Source organism: Gobius niger (assembly GCF_951799975.1).
Source record: "Gobius niger genome assembly, chromosome: 9".
Classification (NCBI taxonomy): Eukaryota; Metazoa; Chordata; class Actinopteri; order Gobiiformes; family Gobiidae; genus Gobius; species Gobius niger.
This window is the reverse complement of record NC_136860.1, coordinates 19,321,022-19,347,629: the sequence shown is the minus strand read 5'-3', so window position 1 is coordinate 19,347,629 and position 26,608 is coordinate 19,321,022. Positions and strand designations below refer to the sequence as shown.

General features: G+C 40.5%; 1 protein-coding gene across 6 annotated transcripts in view; it reads right to left on the bottom strand.

Moving 5' to 3' along the window:
• LOC306967403 (dedicator of cytokinesis protein 9-like) overlaps positions 1 to 26,608 on the bottom strand; it is a 60,763-nt gene that overhangs the window by 31,060 nt on the left and 3,095 nt on the right. For 2 of the 6 annotated variants that reach the window (XM_079562411.1, XM_079562412.1), the window contains exon 1: positions 9,069 to 9,359. The exons of 3 other annotated variants lie outside the window; for them this stretch is intronic. In XM_079562411.1, the coding sequence (XP_079418537.1) occupies positions 9,069 to 9,239 (171 nt within the window). In that variant the 5' untranslated portion in view covers positions 9,240 to 9,359. Of the gene's footprint in view, positions 1 to 3,445; positions 3,640 to 9,068; positions 9,360 to 26,608 lie in introns of those variants that run through there. One more of the 6 variants, XM_079562415.1, reaches the window with a different exon arrangement.

The following is a 26,608-nucleotide window of genomic DNA, read 5'->3' as shown; positions in this document are numbered from 1 at the left end:
AAAGAAGGGCTTAAATACAAAGTGCTAGCAACATAGTTAATAACAGTCGCACAGACGACACTGGGAGACGCAGAAGACGCTTGTATCAGTTTCAAGGACAAGGAAGAGCTAATGGTGCCACTGTGTCTGTGGCCGAGGTGGTTTTGACATTATCATCCCACTTTAGTCATCGCAGAAGTGAGCAACAGTTTGTTCACACGTTATCAGAGCCTGAAATACATAGTTTTAGCGACAGATTTTAGACAGATTGGTGTCACAACAGACACAACGGACAAAGGAGTCAACGAGATAAGGAAAAAAGAATAGGTGACTGACTGTGTCTTTAGTAATCTGCTCAATATCTTCACATCTCAAAGACCTAATAACAACGTTAATGATAATAATAACACTGATGGTTAACTCACTGCCATCTTTCTTTAGGAATTGACAATCAATGTTGTCCTAATGTGCAGAGGAAAACGTCTGTTATCACTATTTCATCACAATAGCTTAAAAAAACATAAATTCTATAGTTATAGTAAAGTATGATAGGGTGCACATTGAGATTTGGTGTCTTTATCCTTTGGTAAACCTGCAATCAGACTCCATTGTGCTTTATATAGCATTAACAATAAAGCTGAACAGACCAATGTTACAGTGACTTTGATCACGGTTAGTATTTTGATCATTATTTCTTCAATTACTGTATTTCGAAATGGAAGAATGACTACGAGACAACCAAAAGGTGGCATTTTTTTCTTTTTTTCTGATTTTAGAATACAGTGATAGTAACATATTCATGGGTTTGATTTTATCCTTGTTCCTCATCATAATGGTGCTGCTACAAGAGCCAAACCAACTTGAATCTTGACACACATCAAAAGCATTATTAAACTTAAGTCAACAATCCCTGCACTGAGCATCAAACCGCGCTATAAATCTCGGGTACTCCCTGTGTCCAGTGAAGCAGCAGCTGTTAAGTTGCAATCCTCCCATCACTGAGCTCTCAGCACTGAACAATGATGCTGTGTTGTGCCTATACCAACTGATAACACAACCCAGTCCTTCAACACACTTGTAGTAGGAAAATACAGAAATTGGGAAACAACCTCATGAAACACTTTCATCTGGATCCAGTCTAAAGTAATATTTTGAGGTATAGCTAGACCAGCCCTACAGTGAAGCATGGTCGTGGTGGCAGCGTCATTTCGTGGGGATGTTTTCAGTGCCAGGAAGGATAGAGATGTAGCAAATGTACAGAGACATCCTGGGTGAAAACCTCCTCCAGAGCGCTCATGATCTCAGACTGGGGCGACGGTTCAGGTTCACCTGCCAACAGGACAATGACCCGAAGCACAGCCAAGACAACAAAGGTGTGGCTTAAGGAGAAGTCTGTGAATGTCCTTGAGTGGCCCGGACAGAGCCCAGACTTGAACCCGACTGAGAAGCTCTGGAAAGACCTGAAAAAAACAAAAACTGGGCACCCCATCTAACTCAAATGCAGACCATGCAGTGTAGCATCGTACCCAAGAAAACTTGCTGCCAAAGGTGATGTGTTTTCAGTTGTTATTTTTTTCTTTAGTTAACCTCTTGACCCCCACCTGAACCAAGCCCTTTTCTCCAGTTTGGCTTTACCCAAATCTAAAAACTTCAAAATAGCAACGAAAACGAAGATGAAAATGCAACAAAAATTGGACAAAAATGCAACAAAAATGTTACCAAAAAAAATGACAAAACACTTTTTTTTTTTTACTGGGAACGCAAAAATAAAGCAACAAAGAAGCCACAAAAGTGACAAAAACACGTCAAAAAACAAAAAAGTTAGGATCACTTACTTCTGTAGGCCTTAGCTTTCAAATGAGGTATTGCACTGTTGCTCTCCAGTCGAGAAGCTTTTAGATTTGGGTAAAGCTGAACTGGAGAAAATGTGCTCGGTTCAGGCGGAGGGTAAGAAGTTAATTTGGAAAAAAATCTAAAGACGACTTTTTTCACTTTTTCATTCTGGAGTCTTGTGTACAGATTGATGGGAGGAATAAAAAAAAAAGAAGGCTGTAACATAGCAAAATGTAAAAAACATGAAGGGTTGCGGATTTCCAGTGGCACTAAATGTCATGAAGACTTAAAGGAATAGGCCACCGTTTTTACATACTGAGATATGTTCTTACCTTAGCTTTGACGAGTTCTTTAGGACCTGTCTGATCTTCCCCGTGCGTTCAATCACGAAAACACGGTGCAGACGGCGTTAGCATTTAGCCTCTCCTGCTCTCCTCTATAGCTCCAAAACAGGTCAAGATAGAAGCTACCAAGCTCTTCCACGTTTTCCCTATTTAAATATGGTTACGTGAAGTGTTACACTACAAAGTATAATTAGACAAAATTAAACAATGTGGATTTTCTAAGCGGATAAAAGGGGGAACTATATTGTAAGGCGTAGTAATACCAGGTAGTTCGAAATCCGCCCAGTAAAGATTACTGCGCAGTAATCTTCACTTTACTGTGTGGATGCCAAACTACTCCTGGTATTATTACGCCTTACAATATAGTTCCCCCTTTTATCCGCTTAGAAAATCCACATTGTTTAATTTTGTCTAATTATACTTTGTAGTGTAACACTTCACGTAATCATATTTAAATAGGGAAAACGTGGAAGAGCTTGGTAGCTTCTATCTTGACCTGTTTTGGAGCTATAGTGGAGAGAGGGAGAGGCTAAATGCTAACGCCGTCTGCGCTGTGTTTACGTGATTGAAGGCACGAGGGAAGACCAGACAGGTCCTAAAGAACTCGTCAAAGCTAAGGTACGAACATATCTCAGTATGTAAAAACGGTGGCCTATTCCTTTAATAAAGATTATTTCACAGAAACATTAAACAGCCACAGCTGTCCTGGGGAGAGAGGTAAGTGAGGCTGCCAATCTGTGCCATCAGCCCCTCCGACAACCACAAACTACTCTAAAAAAAACTGTTACTCAAGTCAATGTATGCACTTGGGTACTTTCAGGTTCATGGACAGTGCCCTGGCAGAGATCTGAGCTGCTCAAGTGCTACAAATTTGAATCATCTTCTTTGTTTAGCATGCATTCATTTTTTTTTTTTTTACATTGATGTAGGTGCACTAAAGCATTCAGAAAAAACTGTTGCCCCACAGTCTCTTTGGAAACACATCAAAACACAAATTAAAAGCATAGCCGAAACTGACTTTTGTGCCTGACATTTTACAAGTGTGTGTCCCATGCGAAAATTATATGAACTATGCAAACTACAGGTTACACCTCTGCAGGTATTCAAAGTCCAACCATTCTTACTGCTAACTTGGCACTTTGACGTTTAATAAAAGAGATGACAAAAGCACAAATGACTCTCTGGACATTTTGAACTCTTATAAACTTTTACAATCTGTAAACGTCAAGCCGCTTCAAAAGAACAATCCTAAAGTACATATTGTAAAACAGTATTTGAAGTGCTACAACCTGCGGTACTGCATCCTCCTCTGCTTCACGAATGGGTGAGTTCTTGTATTGACGCGGGCTCTCTATCACCAACTCCTTTTTGGCTTTATTCGCTCTTCCTTGCATTGTCAACGCTCGCGGTGCGCTGTCCTCAAAATAAATCCAAACCCGAAAGCAAACACAAGCATGTCAGAAAAAAACCCCAAACTGCTCCTTGAAGTTTGTTTGAAAGTTCTTCCTCACAGGCTTCCTCCACTAGACCAAAGCCCTATCTGAAGGGAGTAGGCGCACACCCAGAATGAGAGATCGAGGCCCCGCCCCCTCTCAGCTGTGCAGCCCGGGGGAGTCGGTCCTGACACAGACAGGAGTCGGATAACAGCGCACTTGTCCACCTGCACTGGGACACAGACAACTAAAGAGGGCCATTCTTCCAAGAAGTACAGTCTGGGCAGAGGGGACAGAGAGGGACAGCTGAGATAAGACACAGGCCACACGGCGGTCAGGGGGCAAGAGGTGGAGGAAGTTTGATCATCAAAAAAGTAGAAGATGCGGGAATAATAATAAACTTTGACTGGTATACTAATACTGTGACAGCTGACTAGAACCTGTCAAGAAGGTAGCAGTAGCTGTAGTTGTAAAGATATGAAGGAAAATGCCACTAGAAATTGCTGCTGTTCATTTTGCTGGTTAATGATTGCCAATGGTTTTATGTCCACATCTACAAACCATGACTATTGTACCCATTGTGCATTACTCACTCTGCCAACAAAGTCACGAGCAGGCCATCTGTCCTGTCCATATTCTCTTCTCTTTTGCTCAAAGTGTAATAAATTAGTGTATAATTTTGAAAGAAATACTTGAAATCATATGTGATTTATTTACATCAAGCTTCAGTTCACTTTGCATGCTTTTTTTGAATACGTCCAGAGGCAATTAACATGAGAAATTGATAAACGCCAGACTAACACAAGAATCACATGTTCTTAGATAAATACACGGATAGCTTGTTGTTTTTTTTCACTATTTGCTACCTGAGGGAGTCTATTCATGTTGTACTTATTCTCGCAAGAGACAAATCTCATCATTACTCAACAATATTATCACACTCTCACAACTCTGACGTCATCCACCTACAGAAAGTGTCCCATAGCGCCTTGTGACTGTCGGACATTTTTGAGGTCTTAGTAATTGATACGGCTCTGCCTTTGCCGCTCGCCTTGTTGATGCAACTGCTCGAGGGGCATTCCAGCCTGTCCCAGCCCCAGACGACCCACCTCAGGATTGGGTCTGACCTGTGGATTCCTGAGAGGGCCACACCAGGGGAGGATGTTATCTTTTCACTCCTGTCCCAAACTTAGAAAGGAGCACTACAGGTCAGTATCCCAGCTGGGCTTGTCACAAGATGAGAGACAAGACTAGAGCTTCTTCTTGTTTTTTTGTTTTTTTTTGTTTTTTTACATCGATCGAAGTAAAGCTTGCTTCATTTTCAACATTTGGTTATTTGGTGTGCTGAATAACTGACAAGACTGAGCATGTTTTATGACTGTTGTTAAAAGGTATGTACAATCAAACTGTGTATTTGAACTTTACGGCGGTGTGAGTTGAGGTGACTCATATGAACTGATTTGCAATTGGAGACAAGACTCACATAATGACTCATAACCTGTGGAGAAAAAAAACACTTTTATCAAATTTGCATGTGTTTTTGAAATGGCATTGATCTCATTCATTGCCCGGAATAGTTTACAGAGTTTATTTTTTATTAATATCCACTCATGACCAATTCAAAACTACAGGGTCAGGCTCAGGTGCATTATACGGCAGAGAATGTGGTTTGTCAAACATATGTCAAAATTAAAGTGATAGTCTTTAAGTCTAAATGTTGTAATGTAAAGTGATATAAAAAGTGCTGAAATGCAGGGACCAATGAGACAACCTTTCCTCAGGGAATGAGGTGGGGCAATCTTACAGACAATCGCTTTAATATCCCAAAATGCCAAGAGGACCTAAGAGTAAACAGTAACAGGGATCAACCTCAGGGGTCAACACGCTGGTTCAAAAGAGCCACAAACTAGATACTACATACTAGTTGTACTCGTTCAGTAACGTATAGTTAGATCTTTTTAATGAACTTCACATTAAACTACTAAGACTACAAACCAATAACCACTACCTTTTCTCTTAAGTCCAACAAAGTCTATTACTGCTGCAGGCCGTGGCAGAAGACTTGTTGATTAAAACAAACTGTCAATGTCAACAATTGAATCAACAACAATAACATGGAAGGAGAGGAAAAGAGGCTAAATGCTAACAACTTTTTGCGTGACTGAGCGCACTCACAAAGACCAGACAGGTACGCATCAACTCGTCTAAGCTCAGGTAAGAACAGATCTCAGTATGTAAAAACGGTGCCCTGTTCCTTTAAGGTATGTTTTACATCATGTTGTTAACAATGAACCATTTTATAATTTTCTGCTTGAGTGCTGAGAACACAAACTGGATCTCTTCCATATCATGGCAGACGTTGTACATTCCTGCCTCAAAAATGAACAGAATATTAACCAATAACCCAGTGTGACGACCTGAGCACATACAATTTATTGAAAGCACCTACGTCATAATACAATTACAAAAGCACTGGAGTATGAGCAGGATTTCGAGATTACATAATAATGATTTGATGTAATCACTGGGCCTTTGCAGATTGAACATAGCAAAACTGGGTGTAACCAGGAATTTCTAAAAACACAGCCCACCCCTCTCCAACCCGCCACCACCCCGTCATACAAACAAGCGAGCAACTCTCACATTACAATCAAATAATGTCTTTTGCACATGCTGTATTTAGAAGCAAAACAATGGCACAGCAAAACAGGATACAATTAGAAAGGAAGACATATATGTATTTTGACAAGTATTGAGAGTATTTTGAATTAGATTTCCAATGTATTCCTGACCATCAAGTTCAGTTCAGGGCACATTTTACAAATATAGGAATCACCTGTAAATAAAGAAGGCGTCTAAACTTCTGCCGTCTTGTCTGTAAAAATGTCAGACACTTTATTGATGAACATAACCTTAAGTTAAAATGCAACTATAGTGTGTTCAATATATTATGGCTGCACTGAACAACTGGAAAATCTGTGCAGGGCGGATTAGGAGCCAGAGTGCTGCAGATAATGTTCCATGCAGCAGCCAGCGCTAACAGATTGCTACATACGGTCAGTGACGTCTCAAACTCCTCCTAGCCAACAAGACGGCTGCAGAGTGAGGAAGGAAAACTAAGAAAGATGCAAGCAGGGTTGGCCCCTCGGTGGCGCCGCGCAGAGTCGCAGCGGCTCAGGGCTAACCCTACACCTGATCTACACAATTGTATAATGACAAATGAAGCTCTTCTTAAAGAAAAGTGGGAGGTACAGCCAAGAGAAACATATGGGAGTACGACTGTGAACCCATTAGGAGCTGAGAGGAAGGTGGAGCACTGACAGCATCGTATTGACGACAATTCACAGAGGAATTTGGCCTGGAATGTGGGTTTATACAGCTTTTAACAATGCCAAAAAAAACACCCTTAAGTGCACTTCCTTACATGCTCTGCATGCCATGGGGTAACAGTGAGAGACTTTGCAGAATGGATTCAAAAAGGTAATAACAACTAAGCACAACAATTAACAGTATCCAACATATTTGATAAATATCCTTAATTATTCAGTTCAGAGGAAAATGCTCAGTCTATAGTCATAAACACCAGAAAGCACAGAAGTATTATCCGACCACATTACATATCTCATCAAAGCATTTCATTATGTCTCAACAAAATTAGTTGGAGCTCGGTATTAAACTACAGCATCGAAAACGTCCACTGTAAGCGGAGAAAGTAACTTACTGGAACTTTACCGTCACTCAATTCAGGCTGCTTTCATCTGTGTCCAAACCGTTATCTAGTGCTTTCCTTATTCGAGCCCTTCACTGATAAACTCTGGCACAGACGTCTTTGCTGCCGTCACATTAATATCACTGTTGGCTTCAGCCATTTCCACAAATCCAGGAAGGAAAGAAACGTAAACCGCTTCAAACAAAAGGTGTAAAAAAAGCAAATACTAAGGTACTCCAAAAAGTGTGAATTAGGAGTGCAAAATATATTGTATAATGCAGTTTCGTTATACCAGCAAACTCAATATCTACATTACAGAATCTTATAATAATGGTACTACTCTTGCATCTCAAAAAATAAAATACTGTGATGGTTGAAAGCCTGATGTATTTTTTTAGCAGATATCACAACTCAGGTCGTCAGTGCATACTGTAGTTGTGTCATGCTGGACAATTCTTTCGCCTTAAACCCAGCGTCTGCGCCCTGGTGAGTGTGGAGGAGAGATTGCATGCAAATACTGGACAATGATGCAAATGAGCTCATGTGTACAATCCGGTGTGGCATATGTCACGTGTATTCATCGACATGCACTATCCCAACCAAAATGAACTATAAATAATTAAACTATCTTCATTTAAATATAGAGAATATAGAGGTCAAGGATGCAGTATATTGTAGAGGCCAATCTAATATAGTACTGTCACTGCTTCAGTTATGGGCTAGAAAAACTACTTTGTTGCACTTGCCCTATTGATCTGAGACTGTAAAAGCTGAGTGAGGATTAGCAACCCCAGTCATCTTCATAAGACCATCCCAGACCGAGGCCACCGGGAAGCGAGCAGCATGCCCTTGACCCAATTCCCCGCTTTTAACCACAGCACTGGGCACTGTCCCATGTGCCACTGCTCCGAATCTGATGAGAAACGCACAGTAAACACAACACACGAGGGGGAGACAAGCTGGTACGGAGCCCTGCCAAGCCCCCGCCGCTGTACAGATGAAGAGGCGTGATTGATTCAGAGAGGACACAGAGCGCACTGTCACCCCGCACACACACAGTCACACATATGCACACGCACACAGACGCACACACACCGGATTTAACCCATTGCAGCGAGAGAGGGAAGATCTGCCTGGCAGCTCTCCTACTGCCCTACATTTTATTCAGTTAACAACCACAGACTATCAGCACTGTCTCCGGAACGTGTGGGGGATGCTTAATTGTTGCTTCCATGCGAAAATAGAAACAAACTAGAAATATAGAGATGGCACATTTTTCGATCGAGTTGCACAATATTTAAAGTGGTTTGAATATCACAATTATATTTTTGTAATACTTTTTTTTTTTTTAGATATTCAAGCACTTTGCTCTCCTAATTTGAAATGAATTACAGTTCTAGACTTAAAGAGAAACAAGACACTCCAAAACCTAAAAATAATAATAAAAATATACATATATATATATATATATAAACATATTTTGTGCATATGGTACATAGCATTTCTTTCCAAATGTTGGTATATAATTCACAACTATAGAAAGAGAAAGATGGGAAACCTGGTATTCAAGGACATAGAGATATAGTGAAGTGAAGTTATAAAAAAAAAGTTGTGTGGTGACATCATTAATACATCATAATTTAGTCCTCTAGTAAATCATTCCCTAAAGACACATGAACCAAATTTCAGAAAACACAACTTTCTATTGTGCATTTCTTCCCCATCTGCTCGACCTCTCACAGACTGTAAATGGTACACCCTCTCACACACCTTAAGTACTCTGGGCGCGGGCAGGACCCTGGACTCTCTGCGGCTCAGCGCCCTCTCTGCCTCGGACTGTCCCGACTGCTCTCCTGCCTCTTTACACATGTATCCAGTACAGTTCCTCTCCAGCACGGTCCGCAGCCCATCCACCACCACGGCACTGGCGGAGCACCCCATCACCACTGCTCCGTCTGGACATCAGTCACCCAGGACAGCCCCCTGGTTCAAAAGCCCTGTTCATCCCCTGCCCATGCAGCCCTGCGCTTCCACAGAGCGCTACAGAGACAGTGAGATTGAGACGAGAGAGTGCTGCTAGAATTACCTCGATCAGCACGCGAGACGGGGAGAGAGAGCGTGGAGCGAGGAGATGGGGGGATGAAGGATGCTGATGTGAATATAACATCACACAGCTCTCAGCGTCTGTCCCTTCTATTTAGGATCACTTTAATTTTTAACATTTTATCTTCTCTGCATATTTATCCAAAAATATCATTAAAATCAAATGATATTCTTGGTGAGATTTTCGAGAGCATAATAAATAGGTTATGTCTTCCACACAGAGGGAGATTCTCAGGCAAAAAGCAATATGGCTGAGTGCTTATTTAGTTCAAATGAGAGTCACGGGTTAGTGGCAGAAAACAAGAAAATCTTAGAGTTAACAACATTTGAATGCAAAATAGAGATTAGAGCAATCCTACTATTGGTCACGTTACCAACACAAAGTCATCACGAGAGCCTGGACTGATAGTAGGCTACTATCAAAATCTTCCAAATGCTGCATCAAAGGATCTTTGGAATAGACTTCAAATTCAGCCTCATTAGTCAATTAGTTACTCAGACTGGAGACTGTGGTCTGTGTAGAAAAGGAAAGTTGGAAACAAGGGTATATGTCATAATACTAAACTAAAATAAGGTGGATATTCCGTGTGTGTGTGTTAATAATAAACCTTGCTATTCCTTTTCTTGTTATAAAAGGCTGCCTTATTAAATAGTGCAACTTTGAATGTGCACTTCAAGCACAGAAGAGTAAAAAGAAGCTTTCTGGTAACATACAAAATGAACAGTAAACTATTACAACCTGTATTTAAGTCATAAAGCAATCTGACACATGACGGCAAATAGCCACAGTATATTTACATTCAGTAAAAATCTTGTGTCCAGTCTTGTGAAGGAAGAGTAGGTCACAGACTTGCAGGCAAAAAAAAAAAAGACCAAGCATATAAACACATGCTACAACTGGCAGCAGCTGTGCTTACTCACATGACACTAAACACAAATGTCACACTCTGTCGGTCTATTGCTAGAGTCTTTGAAAAGAAAAGCCAATTGTACCGTTTGCAATAGACGCAAAGATATAAACAAAATTGCCTTCTGATGATTCAAAAGCCATTCTAGAGAATCCACACTCCCCTTAGCTGCTCTTGTGTTAATATTTCAGTAGAGCTTGACACAGTGAACTACATTTAACTGCACGGCTTGCTGAAGCTGTAAGGAGTAAGGAGGTTTTGTTGGGAGTACAATATGCTTTATGCAGCCTATTGATTTGTGTAAAATTCATTTGCCACTTTGGTTCATCCTTTTTCTCACACTTTTCTGATCCACTCTCTATCCTTGATGCTAAGAGGGTTTTAAAGGCTTAGTATGTGTGTAATGGCAGGCAGTAATCTGGTGTCGGACTTGTAAAACTGCAAGGCTAGGAATCCAGAACTTGTGGCACTTTACATGACACACAATTTAGCATAAAAGTGTCCGTTTGTCGTAATCCGCTTTCTTCTGCATTTGCTGCTGTTACTAAGACGGCAAACAATACACAATAGACCTGTAAAATGTGAGGTCTGTGGGGCGTGAATGCTATGCTTTAGGATGATCTTCCATTGTGTAAAGACAAATTGGCAGGTTTGTACAGCTATATAAAACAAATCGATTACACGAATGATCTGGTGGTTGATCTGGATCTGCTATTTCGAAGCGATCGTAATATCGCCATTCACTGCTTCTCTGCCTACGCTCACTTTTGCCCACTCACGTCACGTCATGCTCTGAGTGAGTGGCAGGAATTTAACCAATTACACTGAATTGTGACGTTTTGGATGCAGCAGATGGCTTTTACTGTTTTTTGGCATATCGCACAACCCTATTGTGGTACCAAACCTAGATCAAATATTCAAATCACCAGTCAGTCAATCAGTCAACCGGTAATAATAAGTCAGTCGGCTCTATGTCACAGTTTTAGCTGGTGTGTACATGAGAGCATGGCCTATATGTGGAACAGCTGGAGAGAAGATAAGGATGACTGCTCTGTGTGGTGCAGGATGGATTACTGCTGCTATTGTTGCTGTCAGGCATCACATTGTCCTATTGGTTACACTTGGATTTACAAGTTGGAAACATGCATCTTCACCGGTTTAAATTTGGCATTAATTTTGAACAGATTGTTTTGGGGTTTTTTTCTGTGATGGCTGGGCCCTACACTTAATACATGGATCACAGTTAGTTAAAGTTTTATTGGTATAAAGAGTTTATAGGTAAACAAGTTGATTTATACCATGAAAAAAAGTGATTTGCATCCAAGTTGTTATAAACCTGTTGTTAATTCTGTTTTGGAAAAGGCTGTTAGAGCCCCAAGCAAACAGGCTCCTTCCTTTTTGTATTAGGTTGTGTGTGTGTGGTTAATGTTGGCTTTCCCTCCATGGAAACCTGGCTGTGCGAGCTCTGACCTGCAATTGGAGGACTGGTTTCGAGCTCGGTTGTGGTTGGCTGCTCGTCCCTGGTCCTGATTGGTGCGGCATCTGAACACCTGGCCCCTGATCAACCACCTGTTGCAGCCACGCCTTTAAAAGGCCACACTTCAGGACATTTGGGCCGCTGGTCTTTGTGGCCAGTATGCCATTTTGTGCTGTGTCGTGTGCCTTTGTGTCATTAAAGACTTTGTGTACAGGACCACTCGTTTTGTCGTTAGTGTGCAAGATACCACTATTTACTATTTAATTGTTTTTTTTCTGACATTTCCTGCCTATTTGCACACTGAGTGTTTCTAAGAGCTGAATGTAACAAATAAATGTCTCCATTGCAAGATCAATAAAGGCTATCTTATCTTATCTTAGTTCAGGTGTGTCTCTTTTTGGGACGTTCACTCGCTTTGTTGAGTCATGACTTTGTTTTGTATGTTTGTCAGGCCTAAATTTGTTCGTCTTGTTTATTTTTGTGTACTACGATTTTGGTTGTTTAGTTTGAGTAACTTTGTTTTGGTTAAAGGAACTAGATGGAGTTTAAAAATGTTAAAATGAAGTATTTTCCTCCCCCTACATGTTCCAGCAATGTCCTAATGTGTAGAATGAGCTTAGACCTGTTCACCACAACTGCCTCTAAAATCCTGCACTGTCACTCAAAAAGGTGTTAATTCGGGTCCGAAGTGCCGTGATGCACGAGTTTAATATAGAAGGTGCAGTTACACGTATGACCTGAGGTGCCAGTAGTGAGCATGTAATGACGAACTTACATCTAGCCCCTTTAACCTTTGTTAATATTGTAAATAGCCTTAGTTTGGTTATTTTGGTTACTCCTTTGTTAAATTTACCTTTTACACTCCTTTTATTAAATTACAACTTTATTTAATAATTTTACATCTTGGTTTTTGTTACTTCCCTTAACCTAACTGAGCCGGACGAGCCCCCTATTGGTTCTAGGCTTCTTCAGGTGGTACTCATCTGCCATTTTAGATCATATTTGTTTTAATTAGAGATCATTTCATGTATGATTTAGAAATGCATTTGGTATGGTTTGCACTCAGTGTAGACATATATAATATATCAACACTTTATTATTTTTTTTCATACTTGAAAAGACTGATTTAATCTTGATCTAGGTGGGATGGCACTTGGAAGGTGAAATATTTCCTTTTTAAGAGGTGGCACCTGATGTGAAAAGTTTTGAGAACAACTGGTTCAGAGGCTTTCAGTTATTTACCTCGTATCCATGGTAAGTAAGTCAACATATTACATAAAGATACATATCTCCAGCTGAAATAACCAAAATACAGTCCAAACATCTGCTCCAAAAGTGGCCCACGGTAACCCCCATACCCCACTTGTATCGCTACAGCAGTTCAAGCTGTTAGCAGCAAGTGGTGGGTGGAGCTGCATTAGGGACATCAAAGCTAGCACATGTGGACGGATCAGGGTCAGTGAGAGTTTCCCCTTTTCAAATTGACCAACACTGCTCTTGCAACAAAAGGGCCAACAATGTCCAAGAGTGAGCAAGCTTTAGGGCTTTAGGAAGAGGTCTGTGCGGAGAGGTGCCTCTGAGGGTTAAAGCTCAGGTCCATATGGAATTTCCATGTGTAGATCCAAGAGTTTAAGTGACATCATCTAGGACCATGAAAGTAGCAGGTAAATATACTGCCCCCTAAAAGTCCATAGAAACTTGCATCGGAAGTGGCTGTTTCCTGCTGATGTGAGATAGTAAACCTTGTCAAAACAATAGGGCGAAAAGCCTTTCCACATTAGGCCTGCTGGATTCCAGAAAATCTAACTGCGATTTTCATGACGTGTTTTGCAATCGTGATTAGATCTGAGATTTGTTTTAAAATGTTTGCTGTGCACATTTTGTTATGCCCAGGAGCAGTCCCATTTGAGAGAAGACTGAAATGTGCAGTGTAAATCCTTTAATCCTTGAAAGATATGGACATGGTTTAAACTTTACGTAATAGAAGTCATAACAGGAATGAACTGACCCAAGACGCCAGAAAGCCAGATGCTAAGAGTGTATCAAATAATAGTAGTAATGGTTGTGGATTTTGGTAGGACTAGTAGTGGTAAAAGAAATTGTTTTAAAGAGGGGGTATTATGCTTTTTTCAATCACATAGCACCAGTCTATATCACACTACAATGATGACCAAACCTTCTGTTGGTCTGTAAATGCAGTAAATTAGAATAACTGCCTTGTATAAAATTGCTCTCTCAAAATGGCTGTAGCGAATGTCTTGAAATAGGCCTCTGTCTCTTTAAGAACCTCTGACCCTTTCCGACACGCCCCCTGATGCCACTGTCTGTGGCATCAGTGGGGAGGGGGCTCTGCTGAGGGGCAGTGGTTGGTTACTCGGCTGGTGACGAAAGCTCGGAGGCGTCTCCAGGAGGTGGGGGCGTTCCTAGGAGGACTCAGGCAAACCTATCCCTAAAATGGCTGCCATCAGAGTTTTTACAGATTACTCAAAAATACATGAATGTGCCAAGGCAACACTTCAGGCATGTTTTTAATGAGGGAATGACATAATAACATGATGTAAAGCTTGAAAAAGTCGATTTTGCATAATACCCCCCCTTTGAAGAATGGGAGTAGAAGTAGGACTAGCGATGGAGGATCAGGAGCAGTGGTTGAAGTAATATTATACACACAGGCTCAAGTTGTACAATGTTGTATAGAAAGTCATTAAACTATGATTCGATTAAGTGGTTTGTAGCTTTGTCTTTCTATTTGCCGCATTGCAATTGGAAATTAGTCCAACTTTTGTTGGTAGGATTCAGCAGCATACAGTATGTTTGTCTTGGAGCAGACACTGGGGCTCTCCTGTCTCTTAAAATGGTACAAAACAAACACCAGAGCCACATCCTCTTCCTTTCACTCAGTCGTATTTTGGGATGGTTTATTTATCCTTTCAGATGAAAACACCTAATTTTCCTGAAGGGTGCTGAACCATTTACTTTGTAGCGAAGGACCCCAGGAAAAAATAGAGGAGCTATTATTACAATCTATTCACAGGTGGTGAGCATTGTTATGGTGAGAAACTGTTTTGCCAATATATAGTTTGAAATAAATTAAATGTCTAAGCATAATAAATCAAATATCTATAGTGGATCTATCTATATGGATGCTTTTATTTTGTGACATTCAAACCAAATTACACTACACTATTGTAGAACTAGTAGAGCTGCACAAAATATTTATCACAGAGCCCACATAAATATATAAGATAAGATAAGCCTTTATTGATTTCACAATGTAGAAATTCACTTGTTAAATCAGCTCTCACGAAACACTCAGAAACACAAAAAAAAAGTTAAAAAAAAAGCTGTAAGGGGAAAAAGTACTAGTAATATATATCTAACACAGTATACATGTTACATATACTGTGTTGTATATATATATATATATAACACAGTATACATGGTGCCTGTAGTGTTCAATCCTGTTGCTTCATTTGCTCAGATGTTTCACTTCTAGATCCACCATCTTTAATAGAAGCTCCAAATCCCCCATACCTTCACACAACTCTGCCTCAGTGCCAGCTCTGATGGTCTGAAGCAGTGCCAAACCCCCCAGGGCCCTTGACAGTCGACACCCCTAACTCCCTCCCAACCTCCCTCCCTCCCACCAGCTGTGGTTGGCTTCACTAGACACAACATGGTGTAATTCCATAAAACATAAATACTTGCTTACTTTGCTTGGCCAAACTGATCGCACTGCATTTTTCAAGCACTAAACTGCCATTTCGGGGAGTTTGTGTTTGCTGAATAATGCTTAGCTGCACAGGACAACATCCACAGGACTAAATAAAACATCACATTAATGGAAAAACATAAAACTAGGGATTACTGTGGTGAAAATCAACGGCACTGCACTTTGTACAACATAAATTTTAGACAAAAGGCAGACACGTACTTCATATTACACCTCAGCAGATCGCATAGCAGTGGTAAGTGAGTGGTATGTCAGTAGGACTTGTACAAGTACGCAGTAGTAGGTAGTCGATACAATGATAGGACACTTTCCTATACAAACAATACTAAACAATACTCTGGGATAGGATCTCAATTAATAGAAGTCCTTTTATTATGATAATTATAGCAGCACTACCTTTTTTGTGGAGTACTTTTACTTTCAAGTAGATTATCTCAACTCAAGTTATAAATGAATGATTCTACTGCCCCCTCCAGGACCATAATGGCAATGCAAGATACAAGTCAAGCTATTAACCACATTGCAAACTATTTTAGTAAAGTAATGAACACTAAGAATAGCTTCTGAATCCGGTGACAAGCATTTGCAAAATAGCTCTTTTAGACACGTAAGCCTGACGTTATTCCTTCTTGCTCTCACAGACTTAGTATAAAGCAGCCATTGTTCATCACATGCATGTCAATTCCAGCAACTCGGTGTGAAAACCATCACTGGCATCCCTGCTCAGGCAGAAGAGGTGATTGTGGACATGCCGGAAGGAAGTTTGAAGTAGCATGTAGCAACAGACTATAGCAACGTATCATTTGGCCCGTGTTATCTTTAGCGTAGTGCCAGTGGTGACTAAGAATGGTGCCGAGCAGGGTCATTGGCCGAACATTATCCAGGTGTGAAGCCAGTTTTAGAGGCCCGGCTGTTATTAGAGTCAAGCTTCAACATGTAGTGTGGAAACTCCAGGGAGAGGGATCCACGGGACAAGCCTATACTGGCCTGAGAGGGGCCATCAGGGGGCGAGACATTCTGGAGTGGTTCCTGCCTGGTCCAGTACTGCCTGATTCATCTGTTCATGATGTGAATAATATGTAATGGTTATACTTTTACATCATGTATTCAATCAAATTGATGGGAATAGATAACATCATATACCGTCTATAGTACATCTAATTGATCTACTTGCAGGTATCATGGTGACCATATGCCTTGACCCGTGCACAAATCAACACGTGTTCAATAGATCCCACAGTGATCCGATCAATTTGGTCAAATTACATTTTAGTTTTCTGATTATTGTTAGTAAGGGAAAGAGATGGGCAGTGTAAAAAAAAAAAAACGTTTGAGAGAAGAAGACATAAAACAAAAATTAATTAAGATAAAACAATAAAGCTGGTTGCAGGGTCCCACCCATGCTGTCTAATCATACAGTCACAATAAGTAACCAAAGTTCAATTAATGTAAGATAAACAGTATTTATATCAGTGTCAGTGGTTATGATGCCTTGAGTACTTAAACAATAAATATCAATCCAAATACGTTGTTTATACTTTAGAGAATACAACAAGCGTATGTCTGAACAGATGGCAAGGATTAAAAAGCTATAATGCAAAATAGAGACCTGAGCAGATTAAAAGGCAGCTTTAATCACAGCGGTGGTGAGCGTTCGTGTTCAAACAGGTATTTCGCCATCATGACTAACTATTGTCAAATACATCTCTATATTGTACTTTTCGAGGACGGTATTGAGCAATGTTCCACAAAAGAGTTGCAGTGGATACCAGCTGGGTTTGGGAACTTTAAATGATCATCTAATCTCGGTGGGCTCATTGTTCGTGATTAGTGGAAATCCTCCTGAGCCAGGGTCAACAACGACAATGAGAGGAAACGCAACATAGAAAGAAACAAAGAAGGATGTAATGTTCATGCACATGTGCCAGTGTTTAAGTGTAGGTGCGATAAGGTTCCCCTGGGAGGAGCAAACCAGCTGTTTAAAGGGACAAGCTGTGGATGATGTACTGACTCAATTAGGTTTGTGCACAAGCAGGACAAATGAACTAGGATTTTTATTTAAGCGTGGATGTTAAGTAGGGATGTGCACTTAATCACAATTGTATCCTGATAATAACAAATACAAATCAAGATTGATCAATATATGGGGGAAATGTATATTTGCCATTGTCATTTCCTCCAGCCCTAACTTTAAGACTTGAACTTGATTGATCTTTCAAAACCAGCAAATCCCCATGTTATAATATACTGCCCTCCCTCTGAAATTATGACATTCAAAAAGTAAACATTTTCTTTTAATTATGTGCAGGTCTACCTCTCAGGCACAACTAGCCTTTGAATTGTTCATGGGCTCCTCACTCTCCAGTTTGTTGGCACAATCCTGAAGCAACCCCCTTCTCTTACGACCCCGCCCTTCCTGACGGAGGAAACACAGGCTCTGGACACATCCTTGTTTGGTAGAAACGTTGGTACTATATGGCACTGCCAATTCTAATTTCTCAGGCCTAAAGATGTGCAAATACGAGAAGCGTTCACTGCATTATTGGCACTTGGTGGAGTCCAAATGTGTCAAATGTCATGAGCGAGAGACAATGTGGCTTCTATGGCAACACAACAGTGATGAATCTGGTATTTCAAACACAAAGAGATGTAAAAACACAACATTGCTAAGGTCGAAAGGTAAAGAGGGTCTATCTTGTGAAGGCGTTCACTGTTTGCTCGGTGGCGGATGGAGTTGTTGACCTGTCCAAGTGGAGATTAGGAGAAGTCAATGATGCTGAGCTGGGTAGCAATTTAGAGGGGTGACCTGTCTGGAACTCCCTTGTACAACTTTGGTATTTTCAGGGTCATTGAGCCCAAACAAACAACGACAACAAAACATATTTAAACGCTCTGTGTCATGATTTGAATGACATTTTACTACTTGAATACTTGTAATATTGCAGCAAGATAAGACGTGGGGAAAACAAAATATAGCCTATATATTTTTTAGATGTATTGTTTCTCAGAACAGATTCTGATTGGAAATTAGTATTATTAGTTACTGTAAAAGTTTAAGTTATTGCAGAGACTAACAACAACAACAAATGATTTAATAATTTTAAATACCCACAAAAACAATAAAGTTCAAATTCATTTATGTATGATGAATTCAAATGAAGCTTAAGCGCAAATTCAACCTGGAAGATGCTGGAAGAGCATTCATTCATTGCCTCATCACCTCAGCCCTCCACCAATCATGGAATCACAGTCCCATCTCAAGCCGCACCTTCACGTCAGCCAATATCTGCAGCGTCTCAATCCTGCTTCAGCCATTCATCACCCCTTCTTAAGCTCCCGTCATCCATCCCTCAGCCGTTTCCCAGTTGTGCTGCGCCCCTCCTCTGCCCCTCCTCCACCTGGCCTCTCCTTGTTTCTGCTCGTCGTTGCCAACTGGCCGGCCCGGGTCTCCTCCTCTACCACCACCAGTGTCCAGACTCCGGGGTAAGATTCTGTCTAATAACATTCATCATCGCCGTGTATTTCATATCGTCAGTGCAATCTTCCGCCAGGGTCTGAGCCCCAAATACGATTCATGTCCTATAAAATTTCCTAACGCCACTCTGTTTCTGTGAGTCTTTTCAGGTTGAATTACATTGTAGTAAAAATGTTTGATGCACTGATGATCTGCATCATTTCTAATTCTGACCCCATTGAATTGAATTGATGAATCGTGTCGTGAGATATCAACATCCCCACCCCTGATATTTACACTGCATTATAATGTTAAATGTCTACAATAAAATAACACTATAGCACCAGCAAGCTCACGATGCACAAAGGCAAGTGCTGACCATCAAAAAAAAAAAATACAACTCATCTTCTACAACTACGGAGCACAGGCCTGCCTCCTATGCTCAATCTCTGAAAACAAATCAAACAAAGAACAAAGCTGTGAAACAAAACAGTCATTAAACGTCTTATTGGAGCCCAAACACTGAAGTCGATTTCTCACAAAAGCTTACAGAGATCTTACAGTGAATCTTTCGAAGGTATTACATGTCAACCCCATAGGCGAGGATGTGAAAACCTGCCTCAGAGCTACCCATTCCTTTAGCCCTCCCTGCACACCCCCTCTCCTCCGCTCTCAGGCCTACAGTGCGTGGAATGCCAGCTATGCGCGTTACATAGTGGAAAGTCATTAGAGTTGATCCCTTCAGGCACTGTCAGGTCCCATCCTCGCGCAGCACACAAACCCGGACCGCCCCTATAAGACCTGCTTTCAACCACGTTTAATTAAGCAAACAGCGTGCACCGTGGGAACCTGGTCTGTATCATACGGAAGGCTTAGATTTACGCGCAGCAGGGTAGAATCGCATGTTGACTTAAATAATGATGCATTTAGCTGCTCACAGAGGGCATTTTGGGAATTCCCAGCACGAGGATAACGTGTTCACTTTCGCTTTCTGAAGAGAGTGAGAGAAGGAATGTACCTAAACTTCTGAATAAAAAACAGAATACCCTACGGCTTTACAGAACAGATGTATAACAAAGTGTAGCAAAGTGCAGATTTCTTTTCCACATTCTGCTCTTTGTGTATAAAGATGTCAAGAGGCAAAGGTGCAGATGAGCTCATGGAACATACTTTTTGCCTGTTTCAAACCATACTGAGGTTGCATAATTGCATCAGGAAAGGACATCCCTATTGGGGGCTTGTTGCTTGTGCAGCCTTCTTCAATTCAGGGAGGGCAATGCTCATACTCGCAAGCTCTGTGAAAAACTAACACAAGTTTCAAAAAAGGAAAAAAGGAAAAAGCCAAACTGAGAAAGAGTGTAGTGTTTAACCTTTACTTCAATTTTTTCTTTGGGTTTAATCTCTTAATCTCCGCCTTAACCGAGTGCATTTTCTCCAGTTCATCTTTACCAAGATGAAAGCTAAGACCTACAAAACTCATCTAAATGGAGCTTTTTCCTCACGTTGTTGTCGCGTTGTCGTCACTTATTTGTCACTTTTTCATCACTTTTCCGTTGCATTTTAGTCACACATTATTGTTCAGATTTCTGTCACTTTTTCATCACTTTTCCGTTGCTCTTTTGTTGCATTTTAATCATTATTTTCATCTAATTTTTGTCGCTATTTTGACACCGTTTTCAAGAAGCTTTTAGATTTGGGTAAAACTGATCTGGAGAAAAAACACTTGGTTAAGGCAAGTGGTAAGAGATTAAAAGATATAGAAAAAAGAAAAACAAATCACTATGTTGCTGCACCTGCGCTTCTGTCCTGCGTAGTAATTGTGCACAGAAGGTCAGCGACCAGAACCAGCTAATGTCAGGGAGGCCAGACTGCTCTACACCGGGCTAAACCAGAGGCTTTAAGTAGATTAGACTGATAAAGTCTTTCGTTATTTAGTCTAGTTACTTAGCCAACTTTCACATTCTTGTACGCTACACTTATTCCTTGTTTAAATTAGATCTGTGTATTGAGTTGTGTCAAGGTCAAGGTCAAGGTCAAATTTATTTATAGAGCACATTTACAAACAGCAGCCACTGCCCCAAAGTGCTGTACAGATACATAAAATAAAACATCAACATTTAATACAAATAGAATAATAAAATCAACATGAGAAAAATGCTCAGCTCAGCTCGTGCCGAAGGCCAGTGCAAAAAAGTGAGTCTTCAGCAAGCGCTTGAAGCTCTCCAAAGATGTTACAGTTCTAATATGTAAAGGGAGAGAATTCCACAAGTTGTGTGTGTAACTTTCTTTCCTTAAGTCTGTTGAGCATATGGCACACATCAAAGATCTAGGTCACTACCTCCCTAAAGCCACTCATTCACAATTAACCCAACTGGGAAGAGTTCAAAAGTGGAAATCCTTAAGGTAGGCAAAAATAATGATACGGTCTAAAAAGCATCAACATATATGCCCAAGTCCACCCTTCAATCAATCTGTCATGGCAGTAGCAGTCTAACCACAATTACAAGCCATCTCTCATTCATGGTGCATGATGATTAGGTATACAGCAATAACAGATGGAAAAAAGACCACAAGAGAGTGGATGCATTACACAAAAGGTCCGAAAAAGAAGTGTGGAGCTCATTAGACTACTTATCATTTCTCAATCGAACTGCAGGGAGAATGTGTTTGTGCTAAGTTCAGTCAGGAGAATAGTGCTTTCCGGTCTTAATCCGATGAGCTTAATCTGCAGGGGTCAGTGCATGTGCACAGCCTGAGCAGTTTCACCTCACGGTTAATACTAGGCTTTGTCGCCAACAAATGAAATGAATAAACGTGGTAAAGATTTCTCCAATTTAATGTGCTGGGCCTTTCAAATAACAGAGCTACTGTATATCTGGGGGTCTGAATAGGTTTATAAAGCAGGGAAATATACTGGGCTTTAGCTTTTTTCATTTATGCTGTAAAAATGAACCACAAAAATTGGGTTGATAAATAATTGTGACTATAAATGCTATTGACACATGGCCAAAACAACAATGCAAACGCTCAAATTATCCATTCTGTAGAACAGTCTTGTTGTATTAAAAGTTACTAGTTCTTCCAGTATGTTTCATATGTTAGTGCAGGTGACAACTCTGTTAGGGTTGTATCAGCTTGACTGTCACACTTTGTAACTTAAAAGCAATACTTACCTGGATCAACTTGATTACAGATCATTATCAGTTTACTAAAGAAGATAAACCTGAATAACCAAACCAAAACTGACAACGTTGTCTTTTCCTGTAATGAACTTAAAGTATGTCTCTCTCTCTCTATGCTTAAAAATAGCTGCCTTTAATGGCTTAATTGCCATGTTGTTAAAGGTTATGACCCTCTACAGGCCAATACTCCTCCACCGCTCGGGTCCTCCCTTTGTAGATAGAAGAACAGAAAATGAAATAAACTGTCTTTGACGTCCTGATGGAGCATACCTCCATCAAAACATATCTTACTGTTGCAACAACCTGTGACTGCTCTGAACAACAAAGCAAAAGAACTGACACAACAATCTTGAAGTCTGTGTTGAGGCCAGAGAAGGCTATCCAATGGGTTGAATCCTACAGGGTTAGTGAAAATATAGTATAGCAGACAGTATATGAGCTTAAAGTCCTTAGAGTTACCAAGCTTCTCAGCTGCTCGGTTATGTACCCTCTCCTGTGCATGGGGAGAGCACTGACCTGAACAACTAAGGCCCTGCGCAGCCGTAGTAAACAGGACAAACCCAACAATTCTACACTAACCTTACGTGTTTCCTATGCACATAATGGCACAATGGAGGTAGATGTAAATGGTAAAAGGAATCAATTTATAAAGCGCTTTTACGCCTACATTAGGCTCTCAAAGCGCTTTACATCAAGGATCCACTCACCCATTCATTCTCTCGTTCACACACCAGTGTGCGCAGACACTGGAGGCAAGGTGGGTGAAGTGTTATACCAAAGCACACAACAAACAACAGTGTGCACCTTCAGGAGGCGGGATTCGAACCCTTGACCTTTCCATCACGAGACGCCCTGCTCTACCATCTGTGCCACTGTCGCTGTAGATAGTTAATTTGGTGAGGGGTATGTATAAATTGTTACACCATGGCATGAATAAAGTGTTACAGCATGAATGACACAAAAAAGAACTATCTGTACTATCTGTCAAGACAATTAAAACTGATACCAATGCATATTATGTCTACTTTTAAAGTGATTTGCGATGGCCCTTGCTTTGGTCGTCTGATGTGATATAAGACACAAAGGCGGGTCAGACAGAAGGAAGAAAATCCTTTATTTTGATTATGTTAGTTATCTAATCAAGGGGAAACTGCAGAGACGGAGATTACTGGCAAATCTGGTTTAGAGTGCAGTTTTGCAGTTTTGCCAATAGACAAGTCCAGACCTACGTACTTGTATTAAAGATTGTGAATCACAGGGGTGGTATACAGAGCGCTTACAGCAGTAAGATTCCGGGTGTGGATCCCGGATCCCAGACCGTGTGGGTCTGCATGTTCTCCCCCAAGGCCAGGGAGGGTTTACTCTGGGTGCTCCGGTTTCCCCCATCCAAACAAAACTTGAACAATAGACTAAATCCTCCCGGCTACTGACGAAACATAGCTCTACATGGGCAATAAAGTAAACCAGAAATATATGATATGGGTTTCCATTAAGTACTACAGAGACAGCAGCAAAAATAATGATTCAGCATTCGTTGCAAAAGCACGACTAAAAATAGCCTGTAAACAATACAGTTCCACGAAAGCAGTTACATAATCGGCCCATGGTGGTATCATTTAGCCCTCATCAATATTTAAAGTCACAAAAGTCGATCTCAAACAATGAATTTCTGTTTTTGTTTCCTTTACACAGTGGACCACACATAGACTTAATATACAGTGGGAGGAAAATGTATGTGAAGGCTTTGGAATTTCTCACATTTCTGCCTAAATTGGTCATAAAATGAGGTCAATTACATCAATTACAAGAATGAGTAAACAGTGTCTGCTTTACCTAATACCACTCAATTAAAATCACATGTTATCATATTTGTAATGGCCATAACATGTCAACATTCACAGGACAGGGAAGAAAAAGTAAGTGAACCCAGGAATCTCGCTGAACTGCAACAGTTTTGTAAAGACGAATGGTCTAAGATTCATCCTGATCGTTGTGCATGTCTAATCTGCAACATGTAGATGTGTGGGTGGTGTTAGTTTAAGCAGACACCGTTCATTAATTCATATGATTTTGATGAAGAACAGACCACATTTTAGATCAATTTAAGCAGAAATGTGAGAAATTCTAAAAGTGTTTACATAAAGTCTCCCCCCCTGTAGGTGCACCACTTAAGAGTCTCCTCATGTATTATTGAACTCTGTGGATATCACTCTCTCTACCCCAGGGTTGTTCTAGTCACACCGTTTACCAGGACTGTAAACAGGCACCATGACCTCTATCCTCCAAAAGTTGTCTCATTCAGCTGAAGAGGAGAGTAAAGCAAGCTGCTTAAGTCGTACATCAGGGTAATCTTTTGATTGTTGGGACTAGACAGAACATGCAACAATAAAAGCACTTGATAGTTTAGCTGTTAATAATCTTTCTGCATCTTTCTTGCACAATATTTACCAAAACTGAACATCAAAATTGAACAGTTACTTTTGAAATACTATAAATAATGCAAACAAACCACAATATAAGCAATATAACTGAATAAAAAACACCCTTGGAAAGAAAATGCAATAACTCATGAGTCTTGTAATGTGTCAGGAAATGTCACAGGTTAACCAAACAATGAGAAGACAGATAGTGTCTTCATAGTGTTCAGGCTTTAGTTTATTTACATTAGCGCTATAGGACAGGAAATCGAATTCAAACACCAATAAAGGATTATGACCATTTCTCCAGCGGACATATTCAACAGTTAGTGTCTTTCCAGCCACCAACAAATTGCCCACATCATCAATATATTTATGGTTAATTCAATACAGATACAAGATCCCCACTTTGTCCTTCTTAGATACAGTGACTCAGCTGCTTGTGCACCGAGCTGGAGGAAGATAATGGCATCACTCGCCAATAATGACCCCATCTGAACTATAAAAAAGGAAAGGAAAGACTACAGTTCCCAGGGGTCGCAAGGGCACAGGGCAGCTGAGAAGAGGACCACTGTTATGGCATGGGGCAGTTAGAACTATTGATCACACTTACACAACGGCTCCCATTCGCTCCATACAACAAGACTAACTAAACATTTCCAACTGCCATTGATTTGTGATACTCACAGATCCATACACACGTGTGGAAAACAATAAAATGGCAGCAGGCAGGGAGAAATGGAAAGTTTGACATTGGGGCTTTATCATCAGAATGACTAATTAAAATGAACATAAATGATTCTCTATACAATTCCCTACTCTGCATATTGAAACCTGGATAATCCATAAATTTGAACCATCTTCTGTCATCAGACGCTTTTCCTATTGCAATTATAAAGGGTTAAGACAGACACAAAATCAAATTGGTCTGGATAAATAAATTCAAAGATTATAAATCAGGTCAATAGAGGTCAATCTGCATTATTTCACCATCTGTCCCAATAAAGCAAAAAGAATGTCATGATGTATGGATTTCTCAAACAGCAACTGAGTAATGGCACCACTTCAACATCTCAGCTTCTCGAAAAGACTTACCAAATCCCTTCAAACATGGAGTCATTCCTCCCGTCTAATTAGAGGGCATATTTCTTTGTTTACAGTGTTCAGCTGTTGCCAATATTTATTGCAGGCTTGTCCTGTTCTAGGAGTGTATCCCTCCCTCGAGAGTTCGTCTTGGAGTGTTCTTTTTTCCCCACCGGCTCCGAGTGTTTCAAATGAAATGCTCAGAATTTATGGAAATGAACTGATCTGACCTTTTCAGTTACCGACACTTGGGCTTTTAAGTAGCTTTGTGCTGTGATACTCGAAACCTGATACCAACAGAGAGTGAAGCGAAGTGAAAAAAAAAAAACATGCATCATCATATCTAAATGTAGTTGCATGAAGACATTTTTGGACTATTTTGCTTTAGATGATGTAATGCACGAATGATTGGTTTGGTTTTGTCAGCCGTTTTGCTCTGGGATTACGACAGCAAATAAATTAACTTCTGTTCCAGCGATGATACTTTGGCAAACAAGATGTCCTTCTCCTCTTTTCTCCAGGAGTTGGAAATCCCAATAGAGATTTCATTTCACAGCTTTCACATACTCACAGCAATGAGGTTTATCCAAACAGCCGATACCTTCGCATACACTCTACCACTGCTTAATTTGCTGATTCGGGAAGTTTCGGGAATACTTTTGGATTGATGTGATGGATTCGAGGAACAGGCCGAAACAGTTGCTGGAACATTCTCATTAAACACCATTATATCGTCTCAAATCCTCCCAAATACTTCCCGGATCCTGGAATGCACACCCCCTAACAGAGGATCAAATTAAGCACTGCTTTCTATACTATACTGAATTTACGTTGGGACCGAGCTGGTGCTTAATAGATTGCAGACATAAAAGGATGACTCAGCTAATGGCTTATTACGCGTCCAACATGCTACTGCAAAGATAAGCAAAGCAAGTGTGTCTTTACAATATAGT